Source organism: Antrostomus carolinensis, unplaced genomic scaffold (assembly GCF_000700745.2).
Source record: "Antrostomus carolinensis isolate BGI_N321 unplaced genomic scaffold, ASM70074v2 scaffold20769, whole genome shotgun sequence".
Classification (NCBI taxonomy): Eukaryota; Metazoa; Chordata; class Aves; order Caprimulgiformes; family Caprimulgidae; genus Antrostomus; species Antrostomus carolinensis.
The window spans coordinates 33,997-61,376 of NW_010338139.1; the positions used below are offsets into that span (position 1 = coordinate 33,997).

At 46.1% G+C, this 27,380-nt stretch overlaps 1 protein-coding gene across 1 annotated transcript; it reads left to right on the top strand.

The window, feature by feature from the left end:
* Positions 1–417: 417 nt before the first annotated feature.
* SACK1C (scaffolding CK1 anchoring protein C) lies at positions 418–26,395 on the top strand. The gene is made up of 4 exons (XM_010175417.1): positions 418–1,072; positions 6,216–6,383; positions 10,759–10,883; positions 25,453–26,395. Exons 1-4 carry the CDS (start codon positions 530–532, stop codon positions 26,393–26,395), a joined length of 1,779 nt encoding a protein of 592 aa, XP_010173719.1. The 5' UTR covers positions 418–529.
* The last annotated feature ends 985 nt before the right edge of the window (positions 26,396–27,380 follow it).

The following is a 27,380-nucleotide window of genomic DNA, read 5'->3' on the forward strand; positions in this document are numbered from 1 at the left end:
GTTTCTTGGTCGAGTCTGATTACCCACTCGGGATATTTGTATTTCATTATAACTGACACCGAGAAGTATGTTTGATTTGGAACAAATTTCAAGCAAGAACAAGTTTCAGCATCTGCATTTCCACTGTGAGCACAATGAGGGACAAAACAGGTTAGAGCCTGCTTGGCCAAGGGTGGGGACCTCTCTGGAGGGAAGGGGAGGGCAGTACATGAATCAGTTACAAGGAAAGGGAAGGAGCAGCTTGAAGAGCTGATCGTCCTCCCCTTGCAAAAGGGATACTCTGAGCACCAAGTACCAGGTGAGTGTCTGAGGAAGCCAAATGAGGAAGCTGGGGAAAGCCAGCTCCTCCCCCAGAGTGGGAAGCTGTACCTGGTGATTAACTCCCAAGCGGAGGAGTGGCACTCATGCTGAGTCCTGAAGGAACCTGTTGGGAGGAACTCAGGAGTGCAAGAGGGCCAGAAAAGACCAGGAGTCAGACAGAGGACTAATCCAGCTGGAGAGGCACTTCTTAGCATCGACAGCTCCAGCCATGTTCAACTACCTAGCAGTAGAGGTGAGACCCCAGTTCCACCGCAGCTATGGGAGCCAGCAAGGGGTGTCTGGGCCACTGAAGAACCGACTTGAGCAGCTGAAGAAGCCATGGTGGAGGGAGCCCACCCCACTGGTGCTCCAGCACAGTGAAACAGCCAGGCTTGCCATAGACGCCTTCCTTGAGCAAGGGGAACGCGGCTACCTGAGCGCCATCGCTGAGGAACGGGAGCTGCCTTTTCTTTCCAGCCTGGACATGGAATATATGAGCCATCAGAGAAACCAAAGCTTTTCAGATCCCAATGCGATGAAAGACAAAGAGGCTGACCCTGGTGATGACAGGTCCTCCCTCAACTCCGAACTAACATCTGGCACCTACTTTCCGCTCATGTCTGATGTGCACCCTCCAGAGCTGGAGCTGGGGTGGCCAGGGACACCACTGCTCACAGTGTCTGGCCAGACTCAAGCCACTGTGATTTTCCAAAGAAACAAAGCTAACAGCATTAAGGATTTGCTCCGGTCTCTGATCAGCCGGGCACGGACGGTACGTATAGAGCTGCAACCCCTGAGTGGGGTCTTGTGCCACATCACCCAAGTCCTGGTGGCTGGTCCCACAACTGCACCACACACTCCAAGCTGCTGCTGCTCTGTCCATGTCTGGCATGATGTGATTGCTTTTTCTCTAGCAGATCTGTAACTGTTCCTGCTCCTTTCATTTCCTGTAATTTCTTTCCGTCTGGGATTTCATGTCACCCGGGCAGTGCCCTCGCAGGCTCCCTGTGTTGGTATTTGCAGGTACGCAGAGGAAGGTACCAAAGCCTGGAGTGAGTGGCAGGGGGAGCAGCATTCATGCTCAGCTGTCCTCAGCCAGCAAGCGCACACCAGCCAGCCCTGCTGCTCTCTGCCAGGGACTTTGTGTGGCCAGGGCTCTTCCCAGCCCCTGGACATCATGCTGAGTAGGACAAGATGATACTGCGGGTAAGTTGCTGTGGGAGAACGTAGGACCCGAGTAAACTTGTGGGACTGAAAAGCCCTGCCTGTGGTTTGAAGCAGGTTAGAATTCATCATCCTGTCTTCTAGACTTGATGTCTGTGCCTCTCTGAGGATGAGTAAGATCAGCCCGTTTTGCCCCATCCCACAGTTTCTGCTGGGTGGAGATTGCCAACCCTCGGCTGGAATAAAAACCGGGTGACCACAATAGCTGCCTGCCGAGCACAATCCGGGCGTGAATTTACTCACTAAATTACGCTCCTTGTTTCTTTTTCCTGTGCCGCTATACCGAGTGCTAAAGCAGTGGCTTAGACAGCTGGATCTCAGACACATTTCCAGCTTCTATTGCTTTTCTCCTCTTTATGGTTCTTTTCATCTGTTCCATGCTAATTTTATTTTGTAGCATTTCATTTCAACAGCGTGGTGATAGTGAGTAAACTTCTAGTGCAAAGTTCACTTTTTACCAGTCAGCTTCCAGGCAATTTCTCTTATCACTCCAGTAGTTTCTTATTTAACTTTACGGTCACTCCTTACATTCATTACTGCCTAGTGCAAAAAGTAGGAGATAAAGAATTGTTAAGCCTGAGCTTCAGCTGTGTGACAAACAGAGCCAAGTGTTACCTTCCAACACCATCACCAGAGCTGAGCAAACAGAGTTCTGTTGTCCCCAGCAGACGACACTGGGACCAGGCAGCAGCTCAGATTGCTGTGCAGCATCACAACATCATCCAAGAACCACCCATCACTGAAATTTGGGTGATATGAGGTAAATGGGGATCTTTTTTTTGCTTTTGTCCAAAAGAAGACTGTTTTGCCACGTAAGCTACTGCTCAGTTATAAGCAGCTATTGCTTAATGCCTGAACTTCCATTGCACCTTTGTAGGCAAATACGGGAAGTTTTGTCCAGGAAGTTAGTGACAAAAAGCTTTGTTTGTCCTTGCAGGCAGCTGATTTATGACACCTGAAATGATCTGAAAGTCCTGTGACACTGACTGCATCTTTCTCAGCAATGGGGATTAAGACACAGTCATGGCAGAATGCACAAAGTAAATGACTACCAAGAAATGTCCCCTTGTCACTTAGCACGTGTCCCGGATCTCTGATGATGTTATGATCCTTTAAAGCACATGACAAACATCTTGCTGCTTTCTCCGTTCACGGGAACTCCTCTGGTGCTGCAGGCAGGCTGCCCGGGCAGTAGCTGCTTTGTTCTACTTTAAGTACATGTTGAGCTTTTAACTATTTTTTTTTGCTTTGCTTGAAAAAGCACAGACAATCTTCAGGCCTGGAGGGTCAAGCTCAGCATTTTCACGCTGTGTTTTTGACTGTTGTGTGACATGTGAGAATGAGTTTTCAACCATCTTACTAGTGTATTACTAGTATTTTACTGGCTCTAGGTTAGCAGCTCTGGCCAGTGCTTCCCATGATTAACTCTATGATTGACAGCAGTTCCAGCTCATTCACAACCCCAGTTACACATCTTTAAGTAGTTACTGAGTCATTTGCTCATCAAACCATCCAAAAGGACATTACCTCTGTGTCTTTTAATGACAAAAGAGCAACCAGATGTAAAAACATCTTTTGCTTGAAGTGTCAGTAGCAACTGTGCAGAGAACTGCTCGCTTTTCTGCTTTTCAACTGCTGTTTCATAGAATCATAGAATGGTTTGGATTGGAAGGGACCTTAAAGCTCATCCAGTCCCAACCCCCCTGCCATCAGCAGGGACACCTTCCACTAGACCAGGTTGCTCAAAGCCTCATCCAGCCTGGCCTTCAACACTTCCAGGGAGGAGCAGCCACAGCTTCTCTGGGCAACCTGTTCCAGTGTCTGACCACCCTCACAGTGAAGGTTTCTGTTTCTGAATTTCAAATATTTTTTCCACTAGACTTCAAGCTCCTGTCACATTTCCCTCCTTTGGAGTGTTTCTCCTCCTGTGTGCTTCCAGATAACATAGACGGGAGATACAGTGCTGGTGGGAATGATGTTGAGATCCCCGAATGCTTTTCCTGGGTCCTGTAGACATGAAGGCGTGTGTCTTGAAATGTTGTTTGCTGTTTTCTCCTGTACACTCATCCAGAACAACATCAGCTGACAGATTTTGCAACAGCGTATTTGTGCTGACAAATCAGCAAAAAGGGCTTTTGTTTTACGGGTCCTTTCACTGGTGCCGTTTGCCTTTCTACTTTGCCGTGTTTACCAGCTGGCTTTGAAGATGTATTTTCAGATTTGAGCTTTTCTCTTTGCAGACATAAGGAGATGCAGCGCAGCCACACCTTAGCCTTCGTTTGATAATGCTATTACAATTTGACTTTTGTTTGGATGAGCTCCAATCCATTTGAACTGGCCACGCTGCTTCTCTCACCCTCTCTCGTACAGCCCTGACACTGGCTGCGCGGCTGCGTTTCCGTGCGATGGTAGAAGGGTCTCTGGTGGTTCCCCAGAGCAGCAAAGTATCACTTCAAATGGCAACGCTCCGGTAATGACCAAAACCACACTGCTATTGGCAAATACCAGTAAAACCAGCTGTGCTGGTTAGAAACCAGACAGATGGCAACCCCAGTGGGGTGCTGGTAAGTGTTGTCATTCCCAAAGTGATGACTGCAGTAATTGCTGAATTGTGAGTTTCCAGAAGTGGGTTTAGAAATGTCATGATTTATCCCCACAATGGCAAGGTGTGAATTTTCTAGAACCCGTGGGCCAACTTTGCCATGTCCTCACCTGCCAAGGCTGTGCCATGGGCTTGGAGGCCGTGATCAGCATGGTGAGGAACAGGGATGCTCTGAGGCAGCCCCAGCCTTGCATCTCCCACCACTGAAACCAGGAGGCTGGAGGCACTGGACATGGGTTGCTTTGGCCAAATTGACTTAAATGCCCAAGGCTTCTAAATGGGAGACCCGAGTCGTCAGGAGCCTGAACTGGAGATGGTACTTAGGTATCTAACTTCCATTGTTTTGGAAATTAGTTGGAAATTATCTTTGAGGCTTTAGACCTCACTTTTGTGACAATATCTTCTTAGGAAGCTTCAAGGGAAAGACTTCCAGGATCTTCTTCCCCCAAAACTTCTTGGCTTTGGGGTTGAGCTGGTGTTATTATAAAAGCTGCCTGCTTTGTTTACCAAGAGGATATGGTGATCTGAGTCACCTTTATAGTTGTCCTCTGGCACCCATGCTTAGAACGAATGGCCCCACCATGGGCACCTGCATCTCCACCACACGAGGCTGTGGCAGGGCACAACCTCCCCTCTCCCCCCTGCAGTGCTCCCTGCTGAAAGCTGCCATGAACAAGGGGCTGCCTGTCCATGAATCCTTCACTACTTTACTGTTTTCAGTACCCCAGTGTGATGCCATCTTCCATGAGTTCTCAGTGTTAACTCTTAATGGTTCAAGGTCTGAGTGACTGGATTGCTCTGCAAGCACCCTCAGGTGAAGTGCATCAGGCCTGACAAATCATCCAGCTCAGCAAGTCCTCTCCTGCCTGTTCCTTCCTTCTTCAAGATGTCCCCCTCATTCCTGTAACTAATGGTGATGGCCAACAGATGGATCCCAGCAGTTCTTTCCTGATCCAAATAATATCCACCCTGATGTTGTCTGCTCACAGCCTCACTCTGCAAGGAAGAGTGGAACAGCTTCTCCAGTCACATCTTAATGTATTTATGGTTGTTTTCCCTTGATCCATTGTTCTGGTTACAGGTCATCTGAATTTTCATACAGGTACTTTGAATTTTCTAGGTCTGGGTCAACTCACTTGTAGTAGGTACTTGTCATGACCTACCTTCCATTTTCTGTATTTTCCTTCCAGGTTTTGGAGAATCTGTTTAGCCAAGATGATCTGCTGCCTCCCATCCCATCTCCACAGTGGGATGGGTTGCCATGAGCTTCTTCAATCTCATTCTTTAAAGAACCGGCAGTTTTCTTTAAAATTCTTTTCCTTTTTAAAACTTCTCCCTTGGTGACCTTATCTTGCAAGTCTTCAGTTTATTGAGATAGATTTTACTGAATGCTTTTTTTTTTTTTTTAAGAATGTTAGTGTTATTCCTTCTTCCTACTGTTAGGTTTCATAACTATCACTGGCATCTTGGGCTGTGTTTGCAGGAGCACTGCCAGCCGGGAAAGGGAAGGGATCCTTCCCACACACATTATTCTACAATTTTCTCTAGTTGCCCCTAAGATGTCATCTTGGAACAAAGACATGTACACACTTGATTGAGATACCTTCTCCCTTACCTGGCAGCGTGTCCTTCCTGAAAAAAAAGATTCTTTATATTAATATGCTGGTCATCTACGGAGTCCCTCATACCGACTGAATAATGATTTTGGTCAGTCTGAGCTCTTCCATTTATATACTGTATTTCTGGCACATTTGCTTGAGGCAACACATACTGGTTGCATCAATGAGATTCAGAGTTTGTGCACTTGCTTTACCCTTTCAGCTGTTTCTTTCTCTGAATGACAGATGAGACAAGAGGTAGCTGTGTGGGGAAATGTCTTCATAGTTATTAAAAGTGATTTTTACCTGCCATGGTGGGGTAAAGGCTGTTAAACACAAAGGTCCAGAAGCAATCTCCACCCATGTGGCCACAGATGCTCTGTAACTCAGGAGATTTGAATACTTAATTCACAGTTTAAAGCACAATTCACTTGGGCATGAGATTTCAACGTTCTCTTGTTTTTTCCCCCCATCTCTTTTCTCCTGGCTAGGTGATAGCAATTGTGATGGATCTGTTTACAGACATGGAAATACTGTGTGACCTGCTGGAGGCCTCAAGCAGACGCCACGTCCCTGTTTACCTGATCCTGGATGAAGAATACTTGAAGCATTTTGTGGAAATGTGCAATAAAATGGCTCTTACTCAGGACAGCTTCCCAGTAAGTTTTCAGACATGCACTGGATATGATAAACAGGTCTTGGAAGCGATAAAAACCATGTACCCTTTGTTCTGTTCCCTCTGCCTGGTCCCTAGGACGTATCCCTTCTCCCACTGTCCCAGGCTAAGAGACCATGGCTGTTTGGTCCAGGAAATCGAGGTCTGTCTGGAAGCATAGGGGAAGGAGTGGAGGAGCCTCCTACTCCCATATCTTGATCTTTTGTGGTCCTCATTTCAGTTTTACACACAAGAAGTGTGAAGTCAAGGCTGATAAGATGCAGTGCATCACTGAATGCTTTGCTGGGCTGGTGCCAGATAGGCAGGCAGAGGCAGACCAGAAAACTTACATTCATGTGGACCTGTATCATCTCCTTTCCTTGTCCCCTCCCAGCCCCTGCTCTAGGACATAGAATTGCAAGACTTAAATTGCTCATAGTTTAGATCCCTGAGCTCAGTTTAGATTCTGGCCAGAGCTGCTGTAGTGCAATAGCTGGATGGGGAAGGGGAGCAGTGAGTCCCTTCAGTTGTCCTGATGCAAACCCTACCCTTTCCTCCCAGCCCTGCTGCACTGCCTCGACGCAAAACCACACTAAACATTTCCCGTTGAGATCTGCTTTTAGGCTTTGTGATTTGGTTGTGGGTCATGAGGGACGAACCCCTCTTAGTGGGGTGCCCATCAGCAATGGTGTGTGGTGCCCAGAGCAGGCAAACAGCACAAATTAATGTGTCAGTGCAAGAGGCTCTCTTGGGAACTTGCAGACTCAGAAATGCACCTCAGTGTCTTGCTGATCCCCATTTAGCCTTTCTGGCTACTCCCTATCAATGAAGGTGGGTTTTTTTTGTCATCATTTGTCAGTCCTGCAAAGCCAGCAGCCCGGGCTGTGCTCCTTCACTGGGTGCACAGCATTCCCTGGAGGAATGATTCTCTTCCAGCCACCAGTTTCGTAGGTTTTTCCCTTCATCTAGGTGGGGAACACTTGGAAGTTTTCCAGTTACCTCAAAACCATGCTGAACTAAAAAACAGGCTAGGGAAAATGCAAAGATAATGTCTTACAGCATTCAAAAGAGATGCAGCTGTAAATGTCTGAATTTCCCCTCCTTTTTCACCTGCCTACACAAAGGTTAATTTAGAGAGGCTTCCTTCTTGCCCCATGTTGGTGATGCTTTGTTCTTTCTTGCTTCTCATAAGCCAGACCCATCTCATCCTGCCTCTTGAGATGGCAACTGTTAGGGAAAACTGCTTCATGCTGGAGCACATTTGCTTTCATAAACAACTGCATCACTGAAGTCACCTGGTGGATAAATTCCATCTCTCCAAAATTTATTTTATTTGCTTCTTATCCAAGAGCCTGGCTGTTGTTTTTAATTAAAATTCGAATGAGTTTACATCCATGGAGATGTCTACATCTTTTTGTTAGGCCTTGCACTTGAATGGCTAATTAACACTTGCCTCCCCCATTCAGTGACTCATGGGCAGGTTTGGATGTGAAGTGCCTCTTAAGCTGACGCATCTCGAGCGGTACATTAACATCCACGCTTGACATTCACCTCTAAGTGGAATGAGTGTACATATTTTATTCCTGTCTCTGAGTTGCGAGAGGATGTGATGGTAAATCTCCATTTGGAATAGTTGGTGACAATTTGGGGTTTAATGGGGAATTTGAGGCAATTGCACCACCAGCATCTTACTTTGAAGAACTTTGTGTGGGCCCACTGGTGTCAAATCCTGGTGCTGAACATCAGCAAATCCCTCAGTGGTGCATCGAGGATTGGATTGTTGGATTTTTTGTAAACAGTCAAATCTGCCAAGCCTAAAACTACTGTCTACATTGAGTGAGTGGTACCTGGCAGTCTGGCTTTCCGGCAAGTCTGCAGGATTCTCATCTTGTTTGGACAATTCAGGGCCCAGATTGCCAAGAGGAAGAAGAGGATGGAAAAAATGATCCAGAGATCAGAAACTCACCCAGCCTTGGAAAGGATACAGGGAATGAAGAAATACTGCAGTGACAAATCCATGGGATATCCTTTATTTGAAGTGGTTTTAACTTCCCTAGGGGAGGAGAGGAAGCTCTTCCCAGTGAGAACTGGTACTACTAAAACCTCAGCACTGGAAGAAAAAAATCCTTGTGTTGATTTGCAACAGGATTAGGTGAACACCTCCCCAAGCATCCAGCGTATCTTGCTCTATATCAGCAGCTTGTGGTGGCATTTCCAAGTATCACAGGTTAATCCAGGGACCTCAGGAGGTCATCAAGTCCAACCTCCTGATCACCTGTCAGGTCAGACATAGTTGCTCAGGGTCTTACCCGGTCTAGGTAAGGCAGACTCATTGGAAATCTCCAAGCATGGAAACTGCACAACCTCTCTGGGTAACTTGTTCCAATGCACAACTGTCCTTAGGGGGAAGAAGTTTCTCCCTTCTCAGAGGTGACAAATGAGGACGTGTTCTGGGACGGCAATAAGCGAGAGCTGATTGTGAAGCTTCAGCTCTGTCCCTGCTAAAAACTTCCATGAACTCTAGAGAAGACTGGTCAAGTACTTGGAGAAGAGGTCCAGGGAGAGATTCCCACTAAGACAAAACACAAGAAGCTCAGGAAATTCCCTAAGGAGAAAACAGTCAGCAACAATATTAGGGGGCAGAGTCATAAATTATTGCCTCCTTCATCCTCTTCCCCAGCTGCCCTTACCCACTGCAAGAGACGAACTTGGGTCAGATGGATCCTGGTCTGGAGGAGATTTGCTGCTGTTATGAAACCCTGAGGGCCATGGTGTTCCTTGGGTGAGTGGGGAGACTTCCTCAGCACAACATTCAGAGTCAAGTCTTTCCCACCCTGCTGCAATGAGCCCCCCAGCAAATGTTTCCAGGAAGCTGACCTCCTGCCCGCAGGGACTCTGATGGAAGAGGAAAGCTGTCAGGAATGGAGTCACCAGGCGCAAGGTGACTGCTTCCTACTCCTCACCCCCCCAGGCACAAGTTCCACACCGTGAACCCCCATGTGAGGCCAGAGACTGGGCGAGCCGGTCCCTGGCTGTACAGGCAGCCTGGGGAGCCCACACATGCTCACCCCGCCTGGGAGGAGGAGGAGGGGGGGGAGAAAGGGGCACAGCCATGCCCAGGAGCAGCTCCGGGAGGGGTGGCAGGGACATGGGTCTGCACCCTGCAGAGAACATCCATAAGCAAATCACAGCTGTCGGGGCTTGTGTTTTGTCTGCAGCGCTGGCTTTCAAACTGCTGTGTCTGACAGACGGAAATCTGCTGCGTGGTGGAGGAGAGGCTGCCACTGCCACCAGGAGCACCCAGCAGCCACGGCCAGCACCCACCTCCAACACCAGGCACAATGGCCCTGGTGGCCGTGGGTCCTTCGTGGGGTGGTGCTGGGCAGGGATGAGCTGCCCACGGAGGGATCTGCTGGGCCCAACGTGGGTGGTGACAGGTTGTGACGGCTCCTGGTGTGCCACAGCCGCTGCAGGTGGCAGGGGAGCTGGCCTGGAGGGGCGGTGAGGGATGACCTGGCAGGTCAGTGTAGGTGCAGCCTGAGGGACGTTTATTTACATACAAAATGTTTTGTTTGGCACTGTGACATATAGACCAGGCCAGTAACTGTCTCTAGTGACTGTTCTCCTCTTTGGCTTTCCCCAGCTGAGATGCAAAGAACTTTTATTTATGGGCAAAACCCTCATGTTACCAAAAAGGTTCCTGATGGATACTGGGCAGTATCCCATTATTTCCCATTTGGTACTGGGCAGTCAGTTTTACAGGCCGAAGTTGTATCAGAGAAATTCTTTGCAGTCTTTAAAGCAGAGGAGCACCAGGTCTGTTCCACTTGAATACAGCAGCTGAAAATTGCAATAAAATTTGTAAATATACTGATAAAAGGCAATTCTTAAAACGTAGCTGTAGCTTTTTTTGTAAATCTTTTTTTATTGAGTGATATTTTGGTTTTAAGAAGCCTGTCACTGTATAAAATCAGGACAGCACATTCAATTGATTAGAAACTGGTGAGGTGTTATGGGTCAAAATTTGGTTTAAATGCCGAGTTCAGTTAGTGGATGTTATCAATAATAACTCAAGAAACTGTATGGTCTTACATACTTCAGAAATGATCCGTAGGCTCATAGGATTCTACAAATATTTTTCAAACCAGCATTTGTACCTAAGTGCAACTCGTTAATCATTTGCTGGCATTTTTATCTTGCAGAAGCAGACAGTGTGACAAAATATTTGGTATGTAGAAGCCAAGAAACACTTAATGAGTCGCTGCATTCCACCTCTGGGAGCAGAGCTCCCGCTTGAGGGAGGCCATCAGTGATGCTTAAGAGACCATTTCATAGTTCAATACATGTCCTCTTACCAACTCTGCTTTCTTTGGTTTCAGAACATGCGCATCAGATGTTTGAGTGGAGACACATACTACAGCAAAGCAGGCAAGAAATTTGCAGGCCAGGTTCTGGAGAAGTTTATCATGATTGATTGTGACCAAGTTCTTGCTGGTACATACAGGTAATAAAAAGTAGCAACTCCTGTGACAAAGACTGGTGACGCTGAGAAAATATTCCTTACCAAAATCCTGAGTAATGTAGCTCTTTTTTTAATTATTATTTTTCTTTTCTCCATGATAATGATACACTGTTTTTCCTCTTCATTTCTCCTTCTAAATGTCAGGTTTCATTTTGGTGCTTTACCTTCTTCTATTCCACCCTCTTGCTCTTACCTTGCTGTTTAGCTTTCAGATAGAATTAACTGCTTGGCTGCCAACGTTGACACTTCCTGGACACATCCTGTATCACTTCATTTCTTAAAAATGTAAAAAATGTTCTGCCAGGTCAGATCATGTCCACCTGGCCTAAACTGCTATTTGTGGTCCATTCCTCTTGTCCTCCCGCAGCATGTGCAGTCATTGCACACATCCCTACTGAATCCCTTCAGCACCTCTTCTCCACCTCTTGTCCATGAATTTGCCCTAACTCAGTGTCTGTTTTAAACCAACTTCTGATAATTTCACGAGGCGCCCACAGTTCTGGTGCTGCAGATGGGCAAAAGAGCTGTCCCACATTCAGCTGAATCACTGCTTTCATGATTTTCCAAGCCTCCATCTCATCCACCCTCCCTGCCTTTTTCTTATCTCAAGTGAGGACCTCAGCCTGTTCAGTCACTTCTCATATGGCAGCTGCTGCACCCCTCAGTCATTTTATTTACCTTTCACTGCACCCTCTCTAACCTCACTGTGTCCTTCTTGAGACGCAGAGACCAGAACTGCATGCATCCCCCAAGAGGGTCAAAATGATGTCCTCTGCTCTTTTATTATCACCCTTGCTGACAGTGACCAACATTCGCTGACATTTTTAGGTGCCATTGCACACTGAGCTGATGATTTTGGAGAACTGCATGATGATTCCAAGCTCCTTCCTCAGTTGTTCGAGGTTTAGCATCATACAGGTCTGACACAGATAATTTTTCCCTATGGGTACCCCACATTTTCCTACAGTGAACTTCATCTGCCACATATTGGTCCACTTGCTCAGTTTTGTGAGGTCCTTCTGGATTTCCTCACCTTCAGTAAGGTATCCAACTGCCTGAAGGAACTAAGAACCCTCTGCCAGCCTGGGGATTTCACTGCACCCCTCCATGCCTGAGCTCACCCATAGGATGAAAACAGGTCCCAGGACCAGTCTCTGGGGCCTCACTGCTGACTCTGACCCACGCTGAAAAACTACTATTAAGCCCAACCCTTTGCATCCTGCGCTGTCACCAGCTCTTGATCCATAACAAGTCCATAGCAACGTAAGTTTCTTAAAAGGCTTTGGTGTAGAACCTTGTCAAAGGCTGTTTGAAAACCCCAAACCAGGTAGTTGACTGGTCCCTTTATCCATGTGCTCAATGGCTCCCTCACCAAACCCCAGCAGGTCTGTGAGGCAGGGCTGGCCTTTACAGATCTTTTTCCAAGAGGGTGTGCTTCTCCATGCTATCAGCCATCTCGTTCTTCACAGCAGACCCTTTAATGTCCCATGGTGGAGGTCAGCTCCCATGGTATGTGGGTCTCAAGATTATGTCCAGAGCTGTCTCTGTAGATGGGATCAGACTGGAAACTTCCTAGTCTTCAGCAAAGTGGTCTTTGCAGTGGCCGTGGTACACAGAATCACAGGATGTCAGGGATTGTAAGGGACCTCGAAAGATCATCCAGTCCAACCCCCTGCCAGAGCAGGAACCTCAATGAGATCACACAGGAAGGCGTCCAGGCAGGTCTTGAATGTCTCCAGAGAAGGAGACTCCACACCCTCCCTGGGCAGCCTGTCCCAGGGCTCTGTCACCCTCACTGTAAAGAAGTTTCTTCTCAAGTTTAAGCGGAACCTCCTGTGTTCCAGCTCACACCCATTGCCCCTTGTCCTACCATTGGGCATCACTGAGAAGAGCCTGGCTCCATCCTCCTGACATTCGCCCTTCACATATTTATAAACATTAATGAGGTCTCCCCTCAGTCTCCTCTTCTCCAAGCTAAAGAGCCCCAGCTCCCTCAGCCTTTCCTCAGCAGGGAGATGCTCCACTCCCTTCATCATCTTGGTGGCTCTGCGCTGGACTCTCTTACACCCGAGTTAAACATGTTTCAGTGTCACTGAGTGAGCAATGGACACAAAAAATTCCCTGACGTTCTCTGCGATGGTCTTGTCATCACTGAATGCCCCTTTTGACTCGCAGGTCTCAAATGGGCCCACCAATTTCTTAACTATCAGTACAGTAGGTTTGGACAATTTATAAGCTGTAGTCCTCCTGGGTTTTCTGGACTGCTCCTTTTCAGCCTTTTTTTTACTAATTGCTGCATTTTTACATAGTTACCGTTCCTGAAACTGAATATCCACGTGCTGTGTTTATTCAGATTGCTCTCTCCCACTGCAGATCGTGTTGTGAGCATTGTTACAAATGGGCTCTTCCACTTCTGCCTCTGGAATTGAGTCTCATGCATCATTCCAGACCACATCCTGAATAGCATCTTTTCTTGTGGGTCAAACAATTTAGACTAGTTAATTCTGGCAAGTAATAATTTATTGCTTCCAAAACATTTTTCTCCACAGCTCATCCCAGTGAAGCATTAACTTAGTATGTATATGAGTGGATGAAATCTCCCACTATTACTACCTGTCCTAATTTTGCAGCCTGTGTAATCTCAGCTGACGTTGTCTGACCACCATCTCTGTTCTGATCAGAGGGTTGACAGTACTGCTCTTGTACTGTATTTTAATTACTAGACTCCAAGTTTTCCACCTACAGATCTTTCTCACGGTATTTTCACGCTGTTGCACATCATGTTATCCTTCACAAACAGTGCAGCTCCCCGGGACAGACTGCTCTGATATTTCTGTGAGTTTGGTGCCCTGGCAATACTTTGTTCTCCTTCTCCCTTCCTCTTTTCTATCTCCCAGCCAGCACATGCTGGACCCTTGATCTACCAGTGTCCTCATCAATGCTGTAGCTCCAAGCTGCACCTTCTCCTCTGCTTCTGACTTCATAATCTCTGAGTGTGGAGGTCTCACCTTACTAAACTCTTGCAGTTTGATAAATGGAAGTACCCAGTTGAAACTGGTTATGCAGAGTCTCTATATAAACAATATGGAAGGCAGTGTCTGGCAGCATTTTGACCATTCTAAGCCATGTATCTAAGAAGAATGGAATGAATCACTGCCTGGAAACATCAGTCCATCTCCATTGACCACAGGGGGTGAGGATTAGATAACTGAGACCACTCATTTTTGAATGGCCAAATCTGAGCATGTGTCAGCTGGACTGAACTCCACAGCTGGAGGAACACCTTCTTTCCCTGTGGCCCAGAGTCAGGGTATTGCTTAAAACGCAGATTCGGTTCTCTGGGTCACTTCTTCCCTCTGCTGTTCTGGGGCAGGGATTTGGGTCTGTGCTGTGCTCTCTTTCTATAGATGTCTCTACAGCTGAAACCTCTGGAGTTCTGGAAGATGATTGTTCAGTTGAATAAGGTCTTATCTCTGATTCTCTGCTGTCAGTAAGCACATGATGTTCTGAACTAAAAGAAACAGTCTGTCTTTGTGGAATTTGTTCAGTGGTCAGAAACACTTTGACAGAAGAAAATCAGGAAGTCTGCCACTGGTTATACTGCAGCCTGCTGCTGTACCCAGTATGGTGGATATTTAGGTTACTCTCCCTGCAGATGGGGAAGCTAGATTCAAAGGATGAGAATAGTTACTGAGCAAAGCCAAAGACGCAGGGTGGATCCAGGGGTGTCTCAGGATGATACAGGTAAGAGTGTAAGAGTGTTCTTACTCAGTGGCAGGTTTTACAGTTCAACAATCTTGTGTGCAAGGATCAGAGGTTTCAGAAACTCTGGGGTTATATGTTGTGTGTGCTTCTTTGTGTTCAATTTGCCATAGGAGACTTTTTCCCACCATGGTTGGCCTCCACAGTACCCTCTGGCAAGGGGTGATGCAGTTTAATTTATGTTTTGTGTGAAGAAGTGATCCATTGTATTTACATTAGACCCACTACTAGATAATTATATTTGATGCCCCCAAATTCCCATAACTTGGGCACAGTAAATCGCTGTTTTCTATTTACTTTCTTGACTGCATCCATGATTTTGTCCTCCTCCATTATAATCCCTCATGTGAATCATCTCTTCTCCAGCCAAAGTATCCTTGGCTGTTCAGTCATTTCTCATGTAGGAGACCTTCCAGACCTTTAATCATAATCGTGATCTTTTGTGAGATTAATTGACCAGAAGTGCATGAAGTGGTCAAGATATCCCCACCCACTACACTTCAGCATTGTAGTATAATGATGGGTTCTGTCTTCGTCCCCATTCTGGCAGTTCCTAGTCTGCTGTTTGCCTTTTTGACTAGTGCTAAACATTGAAGTGATCATTTTCTTTGAACTGTGCATAGGAACCCTGACCTCTTTCGTAAGTGTTAGTATCTGAAAACTCATCAATATACAGAGACTATCAGGGTTTTTGCAACAGTTTGAGTTTATTGACATTGAATTTTGTCTATCATGTTGTCACTTATTCGTCCCACACCATAAGATCCTCTTGCAGCTTCTGATTATCCAGTTTTCTTTTGACCACCCATGATCATTTTGTCATGGGCTCTGACATGGACTGTTCTACCATTTTTTAGGACTTTTCTGAATGTGTTGAACTGCAGCGACCCCAGCACAAAACTTGTGGGATTCCAGCTATTTCAACTATTGCTAGCATTTGTATCCCATCTTTAATCAACTATTACTCATCAGGAAGTCCTTGCTTTGTACTCCATGATCACTTAATTTTTCTAAGAGTCCTTGCTGAATGACAGTGTCAAAATCTTGAAAATTCAAGTGTCCACCACCAAGCAGATCATACTTGATCTGCGTCCATCACACACAGATCATGTGTGCTTGCTGCCTCCTTCAAAGAACTGCAGGAGGCTTTTGAGGCATGGCTTCCTTCCACACAAATATGCTGAGTCTTCAGCATTATGATTATAGTTATTTATGCATCTAATCATTTTACTCTCTATTTGCTTCTACCAGTTTGTTCAGTATGGAAATGACTGGCTGGTTTGTAGTTTTCCAAGAGCTCTTTAAAAGGTTCACATTTACTACTTTCCATTCCTCTGCTACTATGTTCAATTTTAAATGATAGGTTATTCACTGGTTAATAATTGGAAAATTGCTGACTTCCATTTTTTGAAGGCTGTTTACTTTAATATTTTCCTTTAATGCACCTTTAACTATGGTGACTTTTTTGGATGTTTTAAAATGTCTTTATTTTGATAGGTACATTTTCTTTGAGGCTCTAATATAGCATCTTTAAACAATCTTCATGCTGCCTCAAGCATTTAACCTTTTTGGTTACTCTCTTAAATTTCTTTTTAATAGCATTTCTCACTTTCTCTTTTAAGTTAAGTAGTACTGTTATGAATTATTTCAGTCCTGAAAGAATATTTTATATGGGTACGTCATGGTTATTTTTTTGCCAAGCGGCCTTTCCAAAAAAACTTTCTGAACTGGTAATGTTATTTCTCCTTTTGTTGGTTTTCTGGTTAGTTTCTCCAAAAACTAGTTCATTTATAGTGTCTAAAATGCAGTTTCTACAACTCTCCTAGTAATGGCCCCCATTCAACACAGCTCTAACTGAATCTGCCTTTATTCCTCTGCTTTCTGCCTTCTCAGCCTCTCAGCACATCCTTAGCATCCCATATTTACCACCAGCACTCTGCTCAGGAAGTTCACAGTATAAGTTCACAGTAGAAGCCCTAATCATAGAATCGTAGAATCCCAGACTGGTTTGGGTTGGAAGGGACCTTAAAGCTCATCCAGTCCCACCCCCCCTGCCATCAGCAGGGACACCTTCCACTAGACCAGGTTGCTCAAAGCCTCATCCAACCTGGCCTTCAACACTTCCAGGGAGGAGCAGCCACAGCTTCTCTGGCCAACCTGGGACACTGTCTCACCACCCTCACAGTGAAGAATTTCTTCCTAATATCTCATCTAAACCTCCCCTCTTTCAGCTTAAACCCATTTTCCCTTGTTTTGTCATTAACTGCCCTTATGAAAACTCCTTCCCCAGCTTTCTTGTAGCCCCTTCAGGGGACTGGGAGGCCACTATAAGATCTCCCCGGAAATACTATGTTGTTCTTATTTGGGAGTGGAATTTTAATCCAACAGAATATATTTCATTTGCTGATATATCATTTGACTTTTTTTTTTTTCATGTATTTTGCCACTGCCCCAGTAACACGTCCTTTATTTGTCCTTTCTGTATAATTTCTGCTCTTGCAGTTATACTGTTCCTTGATTTTCTTCTACCCAATAAGTTTCTGAGATGTCCCCTGTGACAGAGTCATCATTCCAGCTCAGGTGTTTCACAACATCTATCTGTTTCTTTAGCTCGTAAAGTTTATGTGTGCATGTAAACATCGGTATCTGATCTGGTTGTTCACCACTTTTCTGGTTGTGCACCTTTCTAAACATAGATTTATTTGTTCAGATGTTGGTCATAGATTCTAATTTCTTACCTAAGTGTCATTGATTTCTATCTTGTCCTTCTATTAGAATAGTTTTCTTGCTTTTATTCCTAAGGTAAAGTGGGCAATCTCGAAGTGTGTGGTCTTCTACACATCACAGCTTTGCTCCAGATGCTAATTTAGAGCTTCCCTATATCTTCTGCTCTATATGGTGCAGCAGCCAGATTTCATGTAGGTTAACATGGAACCCAGCTTTCTTTACAGAGTCACTATGTTCCTACAGTTTTCTATTTCCTTATGATTCTACCATCCTTTCCCTAACATAATTTCCATAACCATGTCCTGAAATGCTCTTTTACTTCTCTGTCCCATTCTAAGCACAGAAGGGGGAGCATTTTATAAGGCTACCCATAAAATCCTGATCTTTTCTAGCTTCCAACTCAGGTGCTTTTATTTGACCCCCGAGACTCATCCTATCTCTTTTGATGTCAATGGGACCTATATAGACATTGACGGGTGGCTTCTCTGTAGTGCTTCATAACTTAGATCCAAATGTTTCTACTATCCTTCATCCCAGCGAGCAACTCACTCTTCTTTCTTTGCTGTCTTCCTGCCTGAGCATTGAATCTTGGAGGCCTAAGTCTGTGAGCTGTTTGTCTCCTGTGGACACCAACACAATTTAGTACCTTCCACAGAGCTTGGTTTGTACAGCCTGGGGACAGTTACCACACTGACTGTCAGATCTTTCTTTTCCAGACTCGGTATCTCCTGTTCTTTAGAGGATTCAAGTCAAATGAAAGGATTACACGTCTTGTAGGCCACAATGTAGTTCATACACCCCCAGCATGTTTGCTTTTTTTTCCCCAACACTGTGACACTACAGACACATTTTCCTTACAGACACGCTAACCCTCAGAACTGCTGCCTGCTCGTTCTCCAGCTTGTATTTGTGCACCTGATCGTGACTGCCTGGAATGTATTTTCTTTGAATATTTTCCTGGTGAACTGCATCCATTTTTTTCAAAACTTTTTCAAACTCCTATCTGTGCAGCCCCTCTCCATTGGATATGATTTGTGAATTTAATGAGCGTCCCTCTTCCATTATTTTGGCTGCCCATGAAGATATTGGATAGCACCAGAGCCAAGATGCTAGATCCCTCTAGAGTTTCAATACATCCTTCTACGTTGACAGTGAATCCAGATTCTAGTCTCTCTGCATCATCTCTTGCAGAGGGCTGTTTTCCTACTCTATCCTTGACTATTCAGGTATTCAGTAAGTGTCTTTTAATTCTTCAGCTGTAAGAAGAGACTCTTTTTTCCTCAAATGCATGGAAAAATCATGCCTGAAATCCATTTTTAGTCCCTAGCCATCAGATTCTTTCTTCTATGAGCCCTATATGCAGTATTACGTGCGTGCAGCAAGAGTGGTAATATATATATTGACATTCTCATATTGAACCCCAGATGTTGATACTGTTGTTCTCTATGCTGACATTTCCCTTGATAGTTTTGTAAAAAACCTTCTTATTTTCCAAAATACTCTTGTCAAGCTGGACTCATTCTGATATATTCCTGCCTATTGGTATGAAACAGGCATGGGTTTGGAGAGTTTACTAAATATGGGAACCAAGCTCACTGCTCTTATCTTAAACAATTGGAGGCAAGCTAGTTTAGACCCCTCAACTCTTATATGTTTATTATTAAATAGTTCCCTGGGTTTTCCATCTTTAACATTATATTTCCTCTAACTGAAGACAGGAAGAAAACAGGGTTCATTGAGATATCTAGGAAAAGCAACAATCTAAAATCCTAAATATAATGATCTATCTAGTTATTTAGTATTATTCTGGGCACCAGAAGAAATATTATGTTTCTTTGAGCACTTATTTAACATATCAGAGTGAAGGATATGAAGATATTTACTAATGCAGCAGATGTGTGGAGCCTAAAGGCAAATGAGGGTTGAACTAAACAGGATCTTGGACAGGAAAACTAGAGCAAACATTTGCTAGGTTAGGACTAGAGAAAAGAGGTGGCATTGTCAGCCTGAAAGGGAATTATGTGGCTGTTTGAGTTGCCTTAGAGGAGATTAAATTTCTTAGCTCAAAATGGAAGATGGTCCAAGTATCAGTATGTCTCCTGCCAGTGGCCCAGAGAGGAGGGAGCTCATTGTTTGTTATATTGTAGTGAAAGAAACTCACTTCTTGGGTGGTTGAAGCTGATGCAACAACTGACACTGAAAAATGAGGGGAGAAAGTTGAGAGGATTACAAAAGCTCTGCACCTGGCTTCAGTACAGAGGAAGAAAAAACTAAGTACATAAGTGTTTGGCAATGGACAGGTAAAGCTACAGGGGTTTGAAGCTGGAGGAGGTTTGGAATTTCTTGAAAAGTGCTCATACTCTCAGGTATCCATGTCCCAAGCAAAAGGTAGGAGCCTTTAAGAGTGAGTTCCAGTTCTAACACGATGAACAGTCACGTCAAGAAAGAAATTATAATTAAGCAGAAAGTGAGAGCATAAGGAATGGAAAGCAGGGTGTATCAGCAAGCAAACCCCAGGCTGGTGTGTGCAGCAATAAAGTGAGCGTTGCCAGAAGATAAGTTAAATATAACCTTGGAGAACACACCAAAGTAAAAAGGAGGAAGTCCTCAGGTGTATAAATAAAAAGTGAATCCAGAAGAAAGAGGCAAGGCATGCTGCTTTAAGGATGAATAAGAGAGAACTGAGGTGGGATGCCCAAATTAACTGAATACATTGCACTATTTTTAATCAAAATGAAGATAAAAATGAGGAGTGGAAATGATTTCAAGTACATTGGAAGCAAGTCTAAAGACCTTACTACAATAAAGTCAGATTCTCGTCATCTTATCAAATAAAATGTCACTTGAAATTGAGTGTTATGTAGTACCTTCATAAGCTGGTGAAGGATTTGGAGGACATGTCTTATGAGGAGCAGCTGAGGGAAACTGGGGTTGTTGAGCCTGGAGAAAAGGAGGCTGAGGGGAGACCTTCTGGCTCTGTCCAAGTCCCTTGGAGGAGGGTGGAGAGAGGTGGGGGTGGGTCTGTTCAACCAAGGACCAAGGGACAGGACAAGAGGAAATGGCCTCCAGTTGTGGCCAGGGCAGTTGAGATTGGATGTGAGGAAGAATTTCTTTGCTGAAAGGGTTCTGAGGCATTGGAAGGGGTTGCCCAGGGCAGTGGTGGAGTCCCCATCCCTGGAGGGATTGAAGAGTCGTGTAGACACAGTGCTGAGGGACATGGGTTAGTCATAGGGGACTGGTCAGCGTTGGGTTCATGATTGGACTCGATGAGCTTAAAGGGCTTTTCCAGTCCAGGCAATTCTGGGATCCTGTGATTTAGCAATGAGCAAAAATGATACACGGAAGTTTGTGTTGGCATGCAGAAAGAAAAGTGACAACCAAAGTGACAGAAAAGCAATAAAAATGAGTAAGAGAACCTATGGAAAGAAACAAAAAACCTTCTGTTGAAAATTGGTATCTCCTCAGTTGGAAAAGCTGAGGCAGAGAAGTTGAGTGTGAAGACCACACTGCAGTTTTGCAGAGGGGCACGCAGAAGAGCTAATCCTGTTGTCGAAAATGCTGCTGAGGCTGAGACTTTGACTGAAATACCTCAGGATGCTCATGCCACTCACCCAGGCCAGAGCTCCAGAGCAGGGGATGCTGAGGAAGGACAGGCAGGTGTCCCCACCTCCTGGGAGGTGATGTTGTAACTCCATCTCCTGGCCAAAGGCTGAGCTGCACGGGTTCCTGAAGGGTTCCTGCTGCCGGACTGTATGAAAGCAAGGCAGGGAAGGGATCCTGTCCTAGTCTGCTGTCATTTGTGCCCCAGGGTGATTCAGAACTGGATATGGGATCTCTGTGTGCACTAGTTTGTTATGGAAAAAAAAACAGGCAGAAAAATCCTACCACTTTTAGAAACTCAGATGAACTTTTAGCATCCCCAGTGGCCTGCAGTGAGGAGCTCCACAGCTTGCCAGTGTGTTATGTTGTGGAGAAAGTACCCCTTCTTGTCTGTATGGAATTTGTAACCCGTTAACTTCATTCAGTGCCTCATTTTTATACCAGAAGAGACCAAAAATGATCATTCTGTGGCTATTTCCTCTGTGACATGGAGGAAGAGACCTTTATCAGTTTGTAGGGATGGGAACAGCCATGGCTGGCAAGGCCACATCATCCTATCGTGGAAACCTGCACTATGGCAAGGAAGGGGGGGGCTGTGCCACTGGGGGAACTTGGATGATTCCTCCCAGGTCCTGCTGTGACACAGAGCATGCAGCCCCCATTGGATTGGCATGGGAAACTGGGACACAGTAATTCTTGGACTGGGGAAAGAGCCATAAGAGGCGTCAGTGGTGGGGACAGTCATGAGGCCAGGGGAGTGTATTGCTGGATCTGAGGCTGCTCCCCTTCTACAGAGGAAAGGACAGTTCCTGTGGATGAGAGGAGGTGGTTGGGTGTATCTATCTCGTACGTCTCTGCAGTGAGGCAGTACCTGGGTCAGAGGGTGCTGGGAGAAGATAGAAGGTGGAAGTCACTTTGTCTAGGGAGGGAAGGAAAACCTAAGCAAGACCTGTTGTTTACGTCCCACTAAGGTGAGGCCAGAGGTGTTGATGGGTAGCTGTTGTGATGTTCCTGCTAGACCATTTGAGTCTGAGACACAAGGACTCTTAGCCAGGATGAGGAAGGCAAACATGACCACTTGCCCAGCTCTCTTTCCAGGTCTGCTGGTGACAGCGGTGCCAGGCTGGGTTTGCAGGCACTATCCTCACCTGACTGGCCAGGGTCCTCTCACAGTTGTCCTCTCATTGTCCTTTCATGGGACAATGCTCGCAGTACAAGGGATGCAAACCTGCCCCTCCAGAGCAGAGGATGCTCAGCCCTCTGAGCCCTTTTGTGGAGCAGGTCCTGAGGTGGGACACGTCTGAGCACTGTGCAGTGCAGAGGGGTAACAGCTGGAAGCAGCGTGGACGGGAACAGCAGCACTCCTGGGAGCCAGGCAGTGCCCCTGGGATAGACGCTTTGACAAGGTCGGTACAGGCTACATGAAATCTCCCCTGTCTGGACTCTTGGGTTACTTCAAAGAAGTCTCTGAGCTTTGTGAGAGATAACTTCCCTTTGCGAGAGATAACTTCCCCTTGCCAAAGCTGCCTTCCTATTAGATTGTATTTACCCATATGGCCATTAATTGTATTCTTTAGAAGAGTCTCTACTAATTTATGCTGTGCAGTTATGAGACTTAATGGTTTGGATCATTAAAAAAAAGTTGTATCCCATCAGCAACTTTCCACCCTTCTGATAACCAAGGCACTTTCAAGTGAGCGAGAACACATCCTGGTTAGTAGTTCAGCTGTTTCATCCTTGCATTCCTCTGGTGCTGCGGGGTTAGTTACCTGGTCCTGCCAATTTATTACTATCTGCTTTGTTGATTTGTTTCTTTTACAGGGATTTCAACATGAGACTGGTCCTCCCTTATGTTCTGTATAAAGTTGGGTTCTGGCAGGGATCACAGAATCATAGAATCATAGAATGGTTCGGTTTGGTTTGGAAGGGACCTTAAAGCTCATCCAGTCCCAACCCCCCTGCCAGCAGCAGGGACACCTTCCACTAGACCAGGTTGCTCAAAGCCTCATCCAGCCTGGCCGAGAACACTTCCAGGGAGGAGCAGCCACAGCTTCTCTGGGCAACCTGGGCCAGTGTCTGACCACCCTCACAGTGAAGAACTTCTTCCTAATATCTAATCTAAACCTCCCCTCTTCCAGCTTGAACACATTTCCCCTTGTTTTGTCATTAACTGCCCTTATGAAAAGTCCTTCCCCAGCTTTCTTGTAGCCCCTTCAGGTACTGGGAGGCCACTATAAGATCTCCCCGGAGCCTCCTCTTCTCCAGGCTGAACAGCCCCAACTCTCTCAGCCTGTCCTCACAGCAGAGCTGCTCCAGCCCTCACATCATCCTCGTGGCCTCCTCTGGACTTGTTCCAGCTGCTCCAGGTCTCTCTTGTGATGGGGGCTCCAGAACTGGACGCAGCACTCCAGGTGGGGCCTTATGAGAGCGAAGATCTTTTCATTTTATATTGCTTTTTGGGGGTTATGTCTTCTGAGTGTAAGTACAGTACTGTCTTCAAAACAACATTGTGAACCATAGCAAGTGCACACTTCTCAGTGCCAAGAACAAGCCAAGAGCTGGTTTTCCTACTAAAAGTTCCCAGATAGATGTCTTGTGAAGTAAACATTGATGAGGTCCCAAAACATAGTGCCAGTATCTTGTTCTGAAATCACATTTACTACAAAATAATTGGATTCTCCCATTACAATTGTTCTCCTGAAGTTTCTGTGATTTCATCCTGCTCTTGTCAAAGTCAGTATCTTGCTTTAGCAGCTGATAACGCAGCCCCATGCTGGTACTTCCATCGGTGAAGGTTCCGTTTTAACACAATCAGTCTGCTCCTCTAGTTTGACTAGAGCAAGAATAAAAGCAGCAGCTGATGACTGGGATGACCAGGAGCCTGAGGAGCCTGGTCTGGAAGAGGTGCTTCCCTGGTTAATCTGGGAAAGTGAAGACTGGGAGGAGAAATGTCATTATTATCTGTAGATATATGGGGGGAGAGCTAATTAAGTTCCAGTTGTGGCACGAACAACAGGTAAGGTTAAACAGGTAAGGAAAATATGCAGATTGGCAATTAGTGGAAGTTTTTCCCCAGCTGGGGCAAAACCTAATTCATTTTGAGGTGGAAGATAACAAGCTCTCAGAAAACATCACAAGACATTGTACTGTGAGAGGGGGACTGAACTTGCTGAGCAAAGGACTCGTGAACTCCTGACACCACGCATCTCTTAACTGGACAGCAAGGCAAAGATGGAAAGAGTCTGGGGAATCTCACAGCAATACTTATGAAAAACATCATCAGCCTTCCTGTCCTGAGGTGTTCCTGTGAGGGTCTGGAGACCTCTGCTCCTCAAGGTAGTGCCCAAGGTCTCCATTCCTCACCCTCCTGCCTCCTTCAAGTGGCTCCCCTTCTGAGGGGACAGGGGAGAGAATTGGGGGGCAAGGGGAAGGAGACTCGTAGGGTGAGATAAGAACAATTTAATCATTGAAATAAAAGAAAACTTAAAATAATAATGATATTAAAATAGTAATTATAATAATAATAATAGTAACAAAATATGAAAATGAGGGACACCCAGTGCCATTGCTCACCACCCGCTGACCAAGCCCGGCCTGTTCCCAGATCACGATCCCAGAGGAGCCACAATCCTGACCCGAAACCGCAATCCCGGGAGAGCCAGAGCCCGAGTGAAAGCCAGAGAGAGCAAGAGAGGAAGAGCCCCTCATGGATCTCCTGCCCATGGGGGACAGGAGATGGAACAGCCCCTTGGCAGAGCCCAATGCCAATTTAGCTCATTAATTTAAATATTCATTGCCCCTCCCAGACCTTGCACTTGTAGACCAGCAAAACATTAAGTCCTTTGACTTCCAGCGACAAATGCCAACATGGGGATGTTCTCAGTGTTTCTCTCCTAACAAATCCCAGCTGAACCCAAACCCCAGCGCTGTTCCAGCTGCTGAACAGAACCAGCTCTGGCCCAGCTCACACCAGGACACAGCTGTTAAGAACATGAGAACATTGCTCCTGCCAAGGCAAGGGAAGAGAACAGGAGACCAGGCATGCCGTGATATCCCCCCAAAGTCTCCTTGCCTATGGGCAGAGATTGCTGGCGAGGGGAAGCTGGAGAAGAAAAGGCCTGAAACATGCTGCTGTGCTTTGTAGGCATGGACCAGTTGCTAAGGAGAACCAGCTGATATTTCTTGTTCATTGTTTGTATTTCCATCCAGTTCATTACAAGACAAAGCTGAAATGAAATGATTTTAGGTTGTTCTTGTGTAATTATGTAGTACATCAATCTATACAAGTTATCTCAGGCTTGCATACTTCAGAGAAAGTTCTAATGACATAAATTGGGTACCAACTCAATGTTCTAATGACATAAATTGGGTACCATCACTCAACTCTTAAAATCAATGTTGGGCACCTTGGCGCTCTGTGAACTAGTTACATGTGGGGTTTTTTTTTTCTTTTTTTTCACAGTTTCACCTGGCTTTGCAGCCAAGTCCACACCAGCCTGGTGACCCACTTCCGTGGTCAAATTGTTGCCGAGTTTGACAAGCAATTCCGGTACTTGTATGCAGAGTCCAAAGCAGTGACCAGCTTCTGTGTGCCAGATCCCGGAACATGCCCCTCTTCTCAGAATACCTCAAAATTTGCCAACTCCCTTTTAAAACCCGCCCAGGTGAACGAGGCTGAAACCTTGAGTCCCTCCAGCAGCCTTTCCAACGTAAGCATCAGAAGCATAAAAATGTCTCCCTTCCTGAAAAACTCCAGCTGCAATGTCCACCAGGAAAAGCAAGATTCAAACTCTGATTCTGGTAATAAGAAGGGGAAGGAAGACACATCTCTGAAGCCCACTTGCCCTAAACAGCAAGGAGAACCACCAGACTCACCAAACAGTCCTCCAAATGAATCCACCCCAGCTTTGTATGACAAATCAAATCTTGTGACAGCAAGGACATTCCTGCAGCTGGAGCCTTCCCCTGCCCTGAGCTCTGATAAACCTGGTTATCAAGGGGACAATAAGGCTAACAGCAGCCACTGCTCCCCGGTGAGACAGGAGCAGACCTTGCAGTCCCTTTCAGAAGGTGCCAGCAGCAATGGGACAAGCACGAAGCAGAAAGGACCTGTTGGTACCTCCAGGGAAGCGACAGCAGAAGATGACAACACTTTTTATGGGATGGAAAAAAGAGAGAGTCTCGGACAAGGCAAATTGGACCTGCTATCCTCATACAACCAGGTGAAACGAGATAAAAAGCCTGTGGTTCCTTGCTATGACAAAGTCCCCGAGGACATGCTGATGGAGAAGAACAGCGCGTACGGGGCAGAGAAAAGAATGACTCTGGGGCACAGTAAGCTGGATCTGATCACCAAGTACAACAAATTAAAATCTAAACACGTACACAGTCGGTTCGAACTCTGACCTGGGCCTCGAGGTGTCCTTTGGTCTTCTTCTCAGGTGGTTGCTTTTCCCCACCAATCATCAAGCTGAGGCTTGTAATCAAAGTGCGTGTGGTAAATGAGTCTTGTTCTTATTAAAAGGTGTCCGTGATGTCTCTAATATATGCGGGGGACTGACCCAGCTGAGATTAGCCAGGACCCTTCAAATTTTCAATTAGATCATGGCAGGAGAGAGAAAATTAACATAATCCACACTTCTGCCTTCTTTTGACCCGTTTGGGAAAGAACAATTTTCCCCTAAACACAGCAAAACCATTGCGGCTACAGCTGGAAGCTGTTTGGCCACTGAGGTCTTCAGGGTGAACCCAGGTTCTCTTTGTATTGAGCGATTCTTCTCCCTGTACCCATGTGCTGGAAATGAAGCGCTCAAAGGCAGGGTGATGGTAAAAATAAAGGAGCTGTTCTGCTGGGAAGAGCTGTGTTGGGTCCCCCATGGGGCGGTGAGAACCCTGAGCTTGACCAGGGCCCCTCTGTGCTGAGCTGTGCCATGCCACCAGGGTACGGACGGCATGGCTGGGCACATGGTGGCATCTGCACAGGGTTGACATTGACATGTAAGTGGTGTCTGCACACGGGTGGGATCTCCACATGGGTGGTGTCTGCACACGGGTGGGATCTCCACATGGGTGGTGTCTCCACACGGATGGTGTCTGCACACGGATCATATCTGAACACAAGCGGCAGCTGACACAGGTCCTGCCTGGACAGGGGTGGCCCCTGTATATGAGTGGCACACTAAGGCACTTGGGTGGCATCTGGATCGTGGGTGGCATGTCTCACACAGGTGACACGTCTGACACTGGGGGTGCTGCCCACGGCTGGTGTCAGCACAGAGCCGGTGCTGGGACACGGTGGTGCCTGGACAGGGACGGTGTCTGCACACGGGGAGCATCTGGACGTGGGCTGTGCGCACACAGGCGGTGGTGGCCCACAGTGGCGTGTTGTGG

What these genes read in the sequence shown, in the direction of transcription:
- SACK1C (XM_010175417.1), top strand. Translation starts at nt 530, where the DNA reads ATGTTCAACTACCTAGCAGTAGAGGTGAGACCCCAGTTCCACCGCAGC. An exon ending in TGATCAGCCGGGCACGGACG is followed by an intron (nt 1,073 to 6,215) that starts GTACGTATAGAG and finishes TCTCCTGGCTAG; the next exon opens with GTGATAGCAATTGTGATGGA. An exon ending in GTTCTTGCTGGTACATACAG is followed by an intron (nt 10,884 to 25,452) that starts GTAATAAAAAGT and finishes TTTTTTTCACAG; the next exon opens with TTTCACCTGGCTTTGCAGCC.